Raw genomic sequence first — 13,806 nt, forward strand, 5'->3', positions numbered from 1 at the left:
CATCCCATAGGGTCCCCTGAGCACCGCCAGGAGTAATTCCTGAGTGCAAAGCCAGGAGTAACCCCTGTGCGTCGCTGGGTGTGACCCAAAAAGGAAAAAAGAAAAGGAAATCAAACGGACTTGCCAACCCAGGATGGGACAACAGGGTTCGGGGAGGCGGCCCCAGCAGGCAGCCTTTGAATCCGATGTGTTTAGAGACAGCGGCCGGCCAGAACTTGCAGCCAACTGCAGCCTCCAAGTGCTGGGGCTACGGCCAAGGTGACGAGCTCGGAAGCGGAGCAGACAGACAGTTTTGAATCCTGAGCTTCCTAAATCTGTGTTTTCAGAGCATAATGACGAGGACTAGGGCGTGTGAAGTGCTTAGTGCAGGGCCCGGCACATGGTAAGTGCTTGATTCAGAGTAGCTGTTATTACGGTAGCGCATCCACAGAGGGCGGAGGATGAATTTTTTAATACAAGCATCTCTGGGCCAGCAAAACGGATGAGCGCGGACATATGGTGGAGCAGCGGCGCCGCCTAGTGGTCGTGGCTGAGCACTGCGGCCCAGTGGAGCATCCCTCCCTCCGTCCCCGAGCTCCGGCGTGGATGCTCAGGTGCAGGTAGCTGCACACTCTGCATAGACGCTACATTTTCCCCACGGTAAAGCTTCATCCCTGAGGTAGGGAGAGATGAGCCACTAACAATAACGTGGGAGCGTAACAACACACTGAGATAAGCCCCCTGAGTGGGCTGCTGACCTCCCGCTCCATTTTTAATTGCTTGAGGGCCACAGCCAGGGAGGCTTAAGGGCCACCCGCGACGGGGTTCCTCAGGCCCGCACAGCGACACCGCAGCGGGGCAGGGACGCAGGGCTCCCCGGCAGAAGGGACGCTACAGAGAGGGGCTGAGGCTGAACCGATCGATGGTCAGGACTGTGAGTCCCCGGGAAGAGAGCCAGGGCTCCTGGGTCCCTGCCTCTGTGGACTCACTGTGTGGCGCAGGGAGTGGCTCTTGCCCTCTCTGAGCTCTGCAGGGTCCGAGGACGGTCCCCGCCTGCCCGACTCACTGTGCCGCCTCAGGCTAAATGCAAGAGGCTCTCAGCGGAGCTCTCGCGCTCTCCCTCTCTCTCTCTCTCTCTCTCTCTCACACACACACACACACACACACACACACACACGCCCCCAGTCCCGGGGTCTCTTGCAACACGCTTCAGTGTTGAACAGTCCAGGGAGACCCCTCCTCAAAGGATAGGCTTGGGGGGTGGAGCATTAGCACAGCGGGTAGGCGTTTGCCTTGCACGCGGCCGACCCTGGTTCAAATCCCAGCATCCCATATGGTCCCCTGAGCACTACCAGGGGTGATTCCTGAGTGCATGAGCCAGGAGTGACTCCTGTGCATTGCTGGGTGTGACCCAAAAAGCAAAAAAAAAAAAAAAAAAGGTAGGCTTGGGCCAGAGCAATAGCACAGTGGGTAGGACACTTGTCTTGCATATCCAGCCGACCTGGGTGCGATCCCCGGTCCCCCCTGTGGTTTCCTGAGCACTGCCAGGAGTCATTCCCAAGCACAGAGCCAGGAGTAAGCCTGAGCATCGCCAGGTGTGCCCCGCCCCCAAAATAAAGCGGGGCGGGGAGGGGAGGCTCTTTCTCCTGCCTCACGCATCTCCAGAGATGCTTCCGGAAGTTAGTTCTGCCCTAGCAGGCCTTTGAGCCTCAGCCCTGCCCGGAACGGGAGCCGGGCCCGCCCCGAGTTCCCAGACAACGCAGACGCGAGCCCGTGAGAGGATGCACGTTTATTCCTGCAGCCGGCGGCCCCCTCGCCCTCGGCCCAGCCCCAGCCCCCAGACTAGTCCAGGGGCGCTGGCGGCCAAAGGCCGAGGCCCCAGCACAGCGGCGGGACAAGGGCCTCAGAGGCGAGGCCCGGCAGCCCTGATCAGTCACCCCCCCATGCCCGCCCGGAGCCCGGAGACGCCCCCACAGAAATGCAGAGCCGGGCCCCACGCTGCCCGCTGCAGAAGGGCCGGTGAGGGCTGGGCAGAGCCTGAGCGAAGGGGCAGGGTTGGGGGACGGGGGGGGGGGGGGGGGGCGGGGAGGGGCAGAGCCCACCGCGCCCTGGGGAAGCCGGGCTTAGCTCCCGGGCCCCGGGAAAGCGGGGACGGCCGGCCCGGAAGTCTGTCCCTTTGTCCTTCCCGGGCGGGCCGACAGCCAAGCACCCGGGGCCGAGAGCCGCGGGGAACAGACGCGGGTCAGCAGGCTCCACGCAAACACTGGCTCCTGGCGGGCACGCGTCCCTTCTCTCCGGGGGGTCGCCGGCCCACTGCAGCCCCGCGGCTCCCGTGTCACGCCACAGCCGGCGGGGGGCTTGGCTGGGGCCCGGGGCCACCCGGCGGGACAGTAGCAGCTTCTTCTCGCCAGCCCTGGGCGTCCCTGAAGACCGGCCTGAGCACCCCAAAGCAGGACCGCCCCTGCCCCGCCCCCCCCGTCCCGACCCCCGGGCTGGCTCGGGGCCAGAGACAGGAGCCCCGAGGCCGGGCAGCGGGCCGGCCCGTGTCCCCGTCACCCCGACGTCCGGAAGCAAGGCAGAGTGTGTGCGGTGAGCGGAGTCCGCGCGTCTCAACTGCCGCGGGTCCCCGGCTGGCTGCGGGGGAGGCCGGCCCAGGGGCGGGGGCACCAGGCGAGGCGGCTGGGGAGGGGCGTGGGGGAGGGGCAGAGCGTCCCCCGGCCTCAGCATCTCCCACTCCTGGGGTGCCCGAGTGCCTCCGCGGGGACTCCTGAGGGCTCCGTGTGTCCCAGGCGCCAGGTCCACGTCCATGCTGGGTGGCCCCGCAGGAGCTCCGGGGCTGTGGGGAGAAGGGGGCCGGGTCAGCCTTAGACACGCCCGAGAGCCCCACCCGCGCCAGGCTGCGTGCGAACAGCGGGAGGGCTCGTGGATGAGACGGAGACCGTGTGGGGGTCTGTGTGGGGGAGAGAGTTTGTGTGGGGGAGGGTGTGGGGGAGAGTGTGTGTGTGTGAGGGTGTGTGTGTGGGAGGGTGTGTGTGGGGGAATGTGTGGGAGGGTGTGGGAGGGGTTGTGTGGGGGGTGTGTGGGAGGGTGTGTGTGTGGGAGGGTGTGGGAGGGTGTGTGTGGGGGAGGGTGTGTGGGGGGGAGGGTGTGGGAGGGTGTGTGTGTGGGAGGGTGTGGGAGGGTGTGGGGGGGGAGGGTGTGTGGGAGGGTGTGTGTGTGGGAGGGTGTGGGAGGGGTTGTGTGTGGGAGGGTGTGTGGGAGGGTGTGTGGGAGGGTTTGTGTGGGAGTGTGTGGGAGTGTGTGTGTGGGGGAGAGCGTGTGGGAGGGTGTGTGGGAGTGTGTGGGAGAGAGCTTGTGTGAGACCGTGCATGTGAGGGTTCGTGTGTGTTTGTGAGAGGCTGCATGACAGTGTGTGTGTGAGTGTGAGAAGGTGCAAGTGCAAGCGTGTTTGAGCGTTTGTGAGTTTCTGTGTGAGACGAAGTGTGAGCGTGAGAGGGCGTGTATGAGAGTGTATGAGTGTATGAGTTTGTGTGTGAGATGGAGTAAGAGTTTGTGTATGTGAGGGTACATGTAAGTGTGTGTGCGTATGAGAGTGTGAGCTTGCGTGAGAGCATGAGTGTGTGGTGAGTGTGAGTGTGAGTGTGTGTGTGTGTGCGTGACAGGGAGCATGTGAGAATGTGACTGGGGGGCGCAGAGGCAGAGGCAGCTTCTGTCACGTCCCCGCGGAGGCCCTCCCCCCCACCCCGCCCTGCCCGGGGCCCGCTGGGGTGCCCGCTGGGGTGCCCCCCTGCTTCCCCTCAGTGGCACCTGGCAGCGAAGGTCAGGTGAGGAGGTGGACGAAGAGGATGGCCAGGCCGATGTTGAGCAGGATCACCATGCAGATGAGGACGGTGTTGGGCACCTGCGAGCAGCGGAGAGGGGCTGACTGACCCCCGACCCCAGCGCGGGCACCTCCTCCACCTTCTGGAAGCCCTCCCTGCTCACCCCTAGCACAGCTGCTGTGGAGGCCAGTCCAGATGTCCCAGCCCGGGTGGGGGCGATCACCCCTCCCCCCAGTGCCCTGGCACGCCCTTGGGCGCCTGAGGCTGCAGGGTCTGTGCAGGGCTCCATCCGGCACCCTGACCCACAGCTGCCCGCCCCCGCCCCCAGGGCCTCACCTCCTCTGGACCCTGCCCCGGAGGGTTGGGGGGACCGCCCCTCCTCCATACCTCACCCTGGCGGGGGGGGGGGGGCTCACCTCCTCTCAACCCCGCCTAGGGGGGCCCTCCCCTCTTCCATACCTCGCCCTGGGGGGGGTCTCACCTCCTTGGGACCCCGACCCTCCTCACCTCCTTCAGACACCACCCCTGAGGAGGCCTCACCTCCTCCGGCCCCGCCCAAAGGGCCCCTCACCTCCTTGGCCCCGCCCCTCACCTCCCTGGCCCTGCCTGCGTCACCTCATCTCCCCCGCAACCTAGCCCACCCCTCCCCGGCCCCATGTCGCCTCCCCTCCCCTCCAAGGCCCCGCCCTCCCCTCCAAGGCCCCGCCCCACACGCCCCCGTCCCGCCTCCCCTCCCAGGCCCCTTCCCTCCCAGGCCCGCCCCTTCCCTCCCAGGCCCCTCCCCGCCTCCCTCCAGGCCCCGCCCCTCACCTCCCAGGCCCGCCTCTCTGCCCCTCCCAGGCCCCGCCCCTCACCAACCCGGCTGGCTTCCCCGCCCCTCCCAGGCCCCGCCCCTCACCTCCCCGGCCCGCCTCCCTCCCAGACCCGCCTCGCCCCGCCTCACCTCCTCCACCTCCTCCTGCGCGTCTGGCCCGAGCGCCGCCTCCTTGCGCGCCCTCCTCTTGGCGCCCCCCTTGGCGGGCGCGCGCGCCTCTGTCCGGCGGGCCCTGGCCCTGGGCTCGGCCCTGGGCACGATGGGCTTGGGCTCCAGCCGGGCGGCGGGCTCGGGCGCGGGGGCCGCGGGCGCGGGGGGCGCGGGCGGCTCGGGGGGCGCGGGCTCGGGCGTGGGGGGCGCGGGTTCGTCGTCGGGGGGCGGCGCGGGCGCGGTGCGCACGGCGTAGCTGTGGTAGCCGCGGTACAGCGCCACCTCAGGCTCGGCGGCGGGCGGCGGCGGCGGCCGCAGCGCCTCGATGGCCATGAGCTCGCCTGCGCCCGGCGGCCCGTTCCAGGTGCCCGGGCTCCGCCGTCCGGGCTCGGCCGCGCCGGGCCGCGGGGGCCGCGGGGGCGTGGCGGGGGGCGACGCGGGCAGCCCGGCGCGCTCGTGCATGCGCGGGCTCTCGCGGGGCCGCTCGCGGGGCCGCTCGGGGGGCTCCAGCAGGCTCTCCGAGTTCTCCAGGATCTCCTGCAGCAGCCGGCGCTTCTGGTACTCCGGACCTGCGGGGGGCGACAGGTCGAGGCTGGGACCCCCGCCCCTGGTCTGCGGGGCCGGAGCGATCGTGCAGCCTGGCGTGGCCCGGCTGCGGTTAAGCCCGGGCTGCCCAGGGGGTCCCCGGAGCCCTGCAGCAGTGATGCCTGGGCTCAGAGCCAGGACTGAGTCCGAGCACGGCTGGGTTTGCCCCCCACACACTCCCAAGTTTTGCTTTTTTTGAACGCCTAGCTCGCCCACCCCGTCTCCAAGGCCTGGCCGTCGAGACCACCGCCTTGCTTAGATCATCAGCTCCCCCACAGAGACTGCAGGGGCCCCGCCCATGCACCGTCTGTCCCCCAGTTCCTAAAACTGGCCTAGATACCCCTGCCCAACTTGGTCCTGCAAAACATTCTATGCATCTGTCACCCCAATTCCCACAATGGGCCCCGCTACCCCCTACCGGGATAAGTTTAAGTGATTTCACGTGCATTTTACTCTCTACATGACAGGCTCAGAACATTTCATAGATGATCCAAATTATGTGCTCATCTTTTTTTATGTGGTTTGGCTTATTTTATAATTTACTTCCTCTTCCTAATTGGCTACGTGTTCCTGCTCACCACCTCCCGGGATGGACCTCCAGAAAGCAGACAATTCCTGCCTAAAGCAACTCAGACACGCAGCCAAAAGCATCCCACAAGGGGCCGAGAGATGGCACAGTGGGTGGGGTATGTTTGCCTTGCATATGGCCAACCTGGGTTCAATCCCCAGCATCTCACTACGTGACTCCTGAGTGCAGAGCTGGGAATAACCTCTGAGTATTACTGAGTGTGCACCCCGCCCCAAAAAAGCACCCCTTGAGAAAGCTGTTTCTTAGAGGTCTCCATTGTCAGTCGAAACAGTGCTCTTTCACTGTCACTGTATCACTATCATCCCATTGCTCATCGATTTGCTCGAGCGGGCACCAGTAACGTCTCCATTGTGAGACTTGTTGTTACTGGTTTTGGCATATCGAATACGCCACGGGGAGCTTGCCAGGCTCTGCCGTGCAGGTGGGATACCCGGTAGCTTGCTGGGCTCTCTGAGAGGGATGGAGGAACTGAACCCGGGTCAGCCGCGTGCAAGGCAAATGCCCTACGCGCTGTGCTCTCAGCAATAGCACTATTGTTCTTCAGTAAATTTGATTTGTTCTTGCTTCAACCGTTTTGCTCTTGGTAAAGTCTTTGACTTCCCCCCCCCCCCGGCCGAGTTCAGACCCAGTAGGGCCTGGGTACGAGCAGCTCCAATCCCTTCACTCCCAACTGCGTGTGTGCCCAGCACTGGACCTCAGCACTTTCCAAACATCACTTCGTCTAAGTACTTCCAAGAGAGTCACGAGGCTGATGCTGTTCATCTCCACCTCACAGAGGCTGGGGGGCGGCTCGGGCAGGTTCCAGCCCAGATCCAGCCTAGCTGAGTGCAGAGCCGGGACCTGCACCAGGCAAGTGGGTCTCGCGAGCAAATGCTCTTGCCAGTGACAGTGCTCTCTTTCCTCTCCCATATCTGCAAAGCGGCCCCAGCCGTGCCTCGCTCACAGATACTCCCGGAAGGCTTAACTGAGAAAGTGAATGTAAATTGGGGGCCAGCGCGATAGCACTGCAGGTAGGGCTCTTGCCTTGCATGCGGCCAGCCGGGGTTCGATCCCCAGCATCTCCTAGGGTCCCCCAGAGCACCGCTAGGTGTAGTTCCTGAGTGCACAGCCAGGAGTAACCCCTGAGCATGGCTGGATGTGGCCCCCAAGCAAATCAAAAGCAAACAAATAAGCTGAGCTCGGGAGCCTGTGACACCAGGTGTCTGGCGCTGCCAGCCCAAGGCAAGTCGGGAAGCCTGTCGCTCTCCTCCTGGACCAGCAGGGGGCGCGCGGGACTGGGAAACAGCACCCTCCCGGGCACCCACCCAGCCGCCTGGCGCCCAAGTGTTCAGTTTAGGCTTCCTGGGGTCTTTCTGTTTAGCAAATGCAAGCCTGATTATACTCACCATAAAGCCCTCCACTGTAAGAACCCCCACCTCCCACCCTCTGGGGCTCTCCCTCTCGGGTGCCAGCCGGGATCTCTTCTTACTCCACAGCCTGATTTCCACCGACCTGCTGGCTGAGTTCTGCCCGGGAGCGCCCGGCCCTGCCCGCCTGCTATTTCTTTGCCTTTGCCTTTTCCACGGAATCCGCCGGCCCCGGCCAGCACTACCCGTTGTCCGAGTGTGGGCGCAGTTCTCGAGGCTCCCGCTTCCTATCAGCAATGCGCATTCCCAGGCTCCAGCCCTGCCCCGTCAAGTCAGAAACTCTGGCAGGCTCGTGTTTGAGACCCGCTGACCCGGTGAGCGCGTGGTGGGGCCCTGCAGGCTTCAACTCACGCCCTCCCGGGCCCAGCCTTCCCCAACAACACCCCTTTCTACACCCTCCCCACTCCTGCCCAGAGCTGAGGCTGCCCGGTTCTAACCCCCAGCACCCATCATGCTGAGTGGAATTTAATCTTACTCGTGGGCCCACAGCCCACAGTTGCAGAGAACTTGCTGTGGACCTGGCCGTAGGCTACACTCCCCTCCACCAGAACCTCCACCGCCCCCGCCCCCCGCCGGAGGCAAGCATGACTCTTACCCCCATATTGCAGATTGGAAAACTGAGGTTTCTGGTGTTGCGAGAAGTTGCTTGAGGTCTCCCATCTGGGAAGCAGTGAGCTGGGACTTTGTGGGCATACAAACTCACGCCTCACCCCAGCGCTGAGAGTCTCAGTGTCTCTTGATTCCAGTTGTGTTACCCAACGCCCTCGCCCAACCACCACCACCACCAATCCCACCCAGAAGGGAAAGATCCCGGGCCTCTCCCGCCTCCCCCGCCGCCACGCCCACCCGGGGACCCCTGCCCCACCCTGCGGGGCCCACCTGGCTGGTAGAAGTCCGGAGCCAGCTCCCGCGCCAGCGTCCTCGCGATGCTGGATTCCTGGTTGGCAGCCAGGGCGGCCTGTTCCGCTGCCTCGGCTTTGGCCCTGGCATGGCTCGTCCTAGAGAGGCAACAGGGTAGAGACTCAGTATCCCCGAGGACCATTCCTTCCCCTCCCCTCCCCCCAGCCTGCAGAGGGACAGATGGGACAGAGGAGTCCTGTCCGTGAGTGTGTGTCTGAGCCCGGGGGGGCCCAGGGGGTTCCTCTCCCTGCCGTGCGCGTAGGAGACTACATTTCCCAGCCTCCCTTGCAGCTGCGTGCTCTCACGTGACTGAGGCCTGGCCAGTGCATTGTGGGAAGATGTGAGGTTTTTATCTGCTACTTCTGGGTCTGACCCATTTAAAATCAGCCCTGGAGGGGCCAGAGAGAGAGTACAGTGGGTAAGGTCTTGCCCTGCATGCAGGTGGCCTGGGTTTGATCCCTGCCAGCCCATATAGAGCATCAGGCACTGCCGGAAGTGACCCCTGAGCGTTGCTGGGTCTGACCCCAAAACAAACAAAACAAATCTTCCTGGAGTCCTCTGTCTCCTCCCCACCCTCGCCATGCCCTCCCTCCCTCCCTCCCTCCCTCCCTCCCTCCCTCTTTACCCCCCCTACCCTGAACACAATGGAGACGCAGAGGATATTCAACCTCTTTTGTGTTTTACACTCTTTGTGTCTGGGGTAGCCTTGATCCCTTTGCCAGAAATGTCTTAAAACGCACAAAATACACAGGGCTAAAGGGAGACAAGGGCATTGACACCGCTACCAAAGTAGTTGAAAGGACAGTTTAGTACAATGATGAGCGTCCCTTTGTTTACCAAGTATCAAGAAGGTTCATTACCGTCATTTGAGAAAAGATTTGACGTAAAGGATATTTCAAAACTGCTGCTCTAGTAGGACATGAAAATATCTGTGATTTCATTGGTGACATAGTCGCAGAGTCCTGGGCTGGAGAAATACGACAGCAGCCAAGGTGCTTCCCTTGAGCACAGCAGGGGTGGGTTCAGTCCCTAGCACTACATAGGGTCCCCCCTGAGGCCTGCCAGAAGTGACCCCTGAGCACAGAGCCAGGAGTAAGCCCTCAGCACCGTCGGGTGTGGTCTATCCACCACACACACACACACACAAACACACACACACACACACACACACGGGAAAAGTCACAGAATAGTTTTGTTTTGGAGTCACACTCGTTGGTGCTCAGGGCTTACTCCTGGTTCTGTGCTCAGGGATCATTCCTGTGGGAGCTTGGAGAACCATATGGGCATCAAACCTGGGTCAGCTGTGTACAAAGCAAGCACCTCACCCACTTACTCTCCAGCCCTGCAGTATACGATTATTATCGCTGTGGCTTATGGCCTACTTGTGTCATTGAAGAAAATGATAAATTCCTGTTTGAGGCAAATAGAAACCAAGATGAAGTTGCCGCATCTGTTGAAGTCACTCGGGCATCCTGCCCAGCACCCCTGACTGGACAAAGGCACCCAACTCCAGCCGCTGCATGGACGACTACGGCTCACGGCCGTCCCCGAGAACTGCTACCAACAGAAGCACTTTGTTCTAGATGTCACAATAGCCCCCCAAACCAAGGCCACCCTCCACAAGGACGGGTGACACTTCCCGCCTCTGGAACTGCCCCCTCAGGCCCCAAGAGGAGCCAAATCAATACCAGTCAGGCTCTGGTGGGACCCCAAGAAAGATCACAGCTCGTCTGCTGGGCCCCCATTCTGTCCTGCACCTCTAACCCACACCCCTACATTCAACCACCTGCACCCGAATCTGCATCTCAGCTTCAAGGGCGTACCCGAATTCACAGACTCCCCAAACTCTTGCACCCCCACCCTGGGCACCGCAGTGGGAGGAACTTGGGTCCCTGTGTGGTTATTGCACAGGGCCAAGTCCCCCTCCCGGAATGGCCCACAGGGAAGACGGAACATGCAACTGGACGATGGGATGTCACGTGTTTGCGTCAGCACCCCTGAGTGTTTATTGCACCAGAGGAGCCCCCTGAAATGGGGGAGATGTTTCTTTCTGCTGAACAGAAGCACCTACTGAAATACCAACTACCCCACCAAAGGAGGGGCCAGGCGCGGTTCTGAGGGAATTATATGGCGAGGTGGAGTAAGGTGTCTTGTTGCCCGGGAGTCTGGGATGTTAGTTTTCTCCCTTTTACACGGATACACAAATGGGTTAAGGAGCTAAATTGCAGAGCCAGCCAACACCAGGGCTAGGCTTCAATTTTTTTTTGGAAGTCCAAACTTTACATTTTACTTAGTCGCATATTTACTTATTCGTGGAAGGAACACTGGTTGACAGCGCCCAAGGCATTTCAGGGGGTAAATTCCACGGGAGGCACAGCCCCTCCCTGCTGGGGGGGGGGTCCCAGCTGCTGCCACAACAGCCCGAGCCATATTAAGGGTCCACCCACACCACGGCCTACTCAAGACAGCGCTGCTCAACAGGCTACAGGCTTGAAATGGATGCCTCACCAAGAAGACTCTACCCAGCTAGATCAGCACTCAGATTTAAAGGAACACAGCGTTTCACGGGACAGGACACAGCTTAGGGAAGTCATGGCCTTGAAACAGTTTTGCAAGAAGCATGAAAAGAGCTTCTTTAAAGGACAGAAGAAACTTTCCACCGTGTGGCACTGAGCGTGGCACTCAGTAAAGGGGCACGTTGTTGTCCTCGGCTAGACTGAGAAAGGTTAAATACATAGAGCAGTTCGTCATCACGAACTGACTTTTCTTGATTTATTTTCTGATAATTCTGTTTGCCATTACTTTAAGTTTCACTGTACCACGTAATATGAAATAAATGTGTAATATACCTGCCGAGGGGGCAGGCTCGGGGCTCGGAGGGAACCTGGGGGCACTGGTGGAGGGAAGGGGATGTTGGTGTTGAGATCAGTTTGGAATGCTGTATGCCTGAAACATCTCTATTAATGATTTTGTAAATCACAAAACATTCCTGGGGGAGGGGAGAGACAAACAGCTTACCACACCCTTCCCAGGATTCTCCTCACTCTCCATCACCACGCGGTCGGCACCCCCTAAACTCATTCCACTCCCTCCCTTCTCCCTGCTGGCTAGCCACCTCACCTATAGGTTTTTGTTTGGTTTGTCTATTCACTTTGTTTCTCTCTATCCCGCAGAAGATCCATATCACCCAGTTATTATTTGACTTTCTCTTCCTGACTTATTTCATCAGTCCCATTCCCTCACGATTCAGCCATGCTGTCACACATGGCAAAACTGCATCCTTTTCCTAGCTGAGTAGTATTCCACAGAGGGTTGAAACCACACCTTTATCCTCTCTCCACCAGTGGGCACTTGGGCTGCTCCCTATCTTGGCGACCGTGAATTGTGCTGCAATGAAGAGAGGAGTCTCGGATATTGTTGGAAATGGATGTCGGCATTCTGAGAGCTGGACTCAGATGCTGAGCATGAGACTCTGAAGCATGCACCGAGCCCAGCTAGGAGCTGAGGACAGACAGTCCCTGCCTTCCCTGCCAAGCGGGAGGGTCTTGCAATGAAAATGGAAATAAAAGTGCCAGAACAATTTAATAGCAAGTCAGTAAATAAAAGGTCCCAGACTGCAACTGAGAGAGCAGTTCCACAAACAAATATTCTAGAATGCAATAGAAATACGGCCCAGCATGGAACTCTAGGTGACTCCTGCAGGCAGGCGGTCAGACAGTCTCCTGGGGGATGTTTAAATGAAAAACTAGTTAGGTCCAGAGGAGTGGGGGAGAGGACCGCAAATCAGGTAGAGGGAGGGACGTGTGCAAGGAGGGGAAAGAGCCTGGTGCCTGTGTGTGCACGTATGTGTACATGTTTGTGTGCACATGTATGGGTTTGTGTATGTGCGTGTATGCATGTATGTGTGCATGTGTATGTGTGCATGTGTGTGAATGTGTGCGCACATGTGTATGTGTGTGCACACAAGTGTGTGCATGTGTGTGTGAGTGCACACGCGCACATGTGTGTACTCACACGTGCTTATGGCTGCATCTCAGTTTCCGGCACAGACCTGTGCCCACAACAAGGAAGATAAATTTGTTAAGCTCCGACCCCACGCCAGGCCCTTCCCCTGCACACCCCACTCAGCCTCGATACTGCCTGGAGGGCAGTTGTTACTGCCCCTGACTTTGCAGGTGGGAAAAGTGGAGTGTCAGTGTGTCTGGGGCTGGAGAGATGAAGCTCAGTGGGACGGAGGGTTTGCATGGGGGAGGCTGGGTTTGAGCCCTGGTGCTGCATGGTCCCCTGTGCACCACAGAAGACGCTCTGGAGCACAGAGCACAAAGCCCAGAGCAGCCCCTGAGCACGGCCAGGTGTGCCATGGCCCAGCAAAAAAAAAAAAAAAAGACTCAGCTAGGCATCGTTCTCCAGGATGCAAGGGGGCAGCCAAAACTCCCCACGCCCGCTGGTGAGATGGCTCACGGGCTGGGCACTGCTTTCTTCTTTTTTTTTTTCTTTTTGGGTCACACCTGGCAATGCACAGGAGTTACTCCTGGCTCATACACTCAGGAATTACTCCTGGCGGTGCTCAGGGGACCCTATGGGATGCTGGGAATCGAACCCGGGTCGGCTGCGTGCAAGGCAAACGCCCTCCCCGCTGTGCTATGGCTCCAGCCCCTGGGCACTGCTTTCTATACGGAGACCCAGGCCTAACTGCCGGCACCACAGGGTCTCCCGAGCACAGCCAGATGCGGCCCCCGAGTCCAGAGCCAGGAGTGGCCCCAACTCCCTCCGCTTCCTAAAGCACACCGAAGTTACCACCCGGCTCGGGACGATGACGGTGGCGTGGCAGAGAAGGAAGAAGACAAGCGTGACATCCAAGCCCGGTGTCAGACACACATCCACATCCGTAGGCTCGGAAGCCTGTGTCACAGCCGGTGATCTGAATGTGACTCAAAGTCCTGGGCTTTCCCTGGATCCTGAAACCCAGGTCGGGGGGAGAGGGGGGCGGGCACGGACGAAAGGGCCAGGCACCCCTTCAAACAGAGACAATGTCCTATTTTGGTCATGGCAGCAGAGAATTTTCCTCCCAGTGAACTGGGAGGCCACCACGCACACACAATCCCGGGCGGGAGAGGCAGCCCCCAGCTGAGCCCGGGAGATTCTAGAGAATCAACGGAGCCCCCCAGCCCCCAGCCCCCAGCCCCCAGGGCAGCTAGAACAAGGGGTCCAACGGGTGCCGGCCCCAGGCGCACCATGGACGGCTGTGCTGGGCAGGGCAGCCCCTGCCGTCTTTACTAGCCTGGCTCGACTGAATCCCTTCCCAGCCCTTCTCTCTGCGTTCCTGAACCCCTAATTTCAGGGAAGACCCCCAGTCTCCATGCAGGAACCCCAGGGTTCTCCCTTCCAGTCTACTCCCCCACAGCTGGCTCCAAAGTCTGCCCACGCACCCCTCTCTCTTTCTCTCTGCATCCAGGCTGCCTCCCTCAACAGTGGGTCCTGGGCACGGCCACTGGGAGAATCTGCCCACCCCGTGAGTCCAGTGGCCTCGTCTCCTGCTCAAACTCTGCCAGGTGTCCTACC

The 13,806-nt window shown here is 60.6% G+C and overlaps 1 protein-coding gene across 1 annotated transcript in view; it reads right to left on the minus strand.

Moving 5' to 3' along the window:
• Positions 1-2,025: 2,025 nt before the first annotated feature.
• The window catches only part of JPH2 (junctophilin 2), a 61,173-nt gene continuing 49,392 nt past the window's right edge, over positions 2,026-13,806 (minus strand). The window contains exons 3-6 of the mRNA XM_055139502.1: positions 8,224-8,342; positions 4,744-5,333; positions 3,787-3,880; positions 2,026-2,815 (exon numbers count right to left, since the gene is read on the minus strand). Coding sequence (XP_054995477.1) covers positions 3,800-3,880; positions 4,744-5,333; positions 8,224-8,342 — 790 coding nt within the window. The 3' untranslated portion in view covers positions 2,026-2,815; positions 3,787-3,799. The remainder of the gene's footprint in view (positions 2,816-3,786; positions 3,881-4,743; positions 5,334-8,223; positions 8,343-13,806) is intronic.

Source organism: Sorex araneus, chromosome 5, assembly GCF_027595985.1.
Source record: "Sorex araneus isolate mSorAra2 chromosome 5, mSorAra2.pri, whole genome shotgun sequence".
Lineage (NCBI taxonomy): Eukaryota > Metazoa > Chordata > Mammalia > Eulipotyphla > Soricidae > Sorex > Sorex araneus.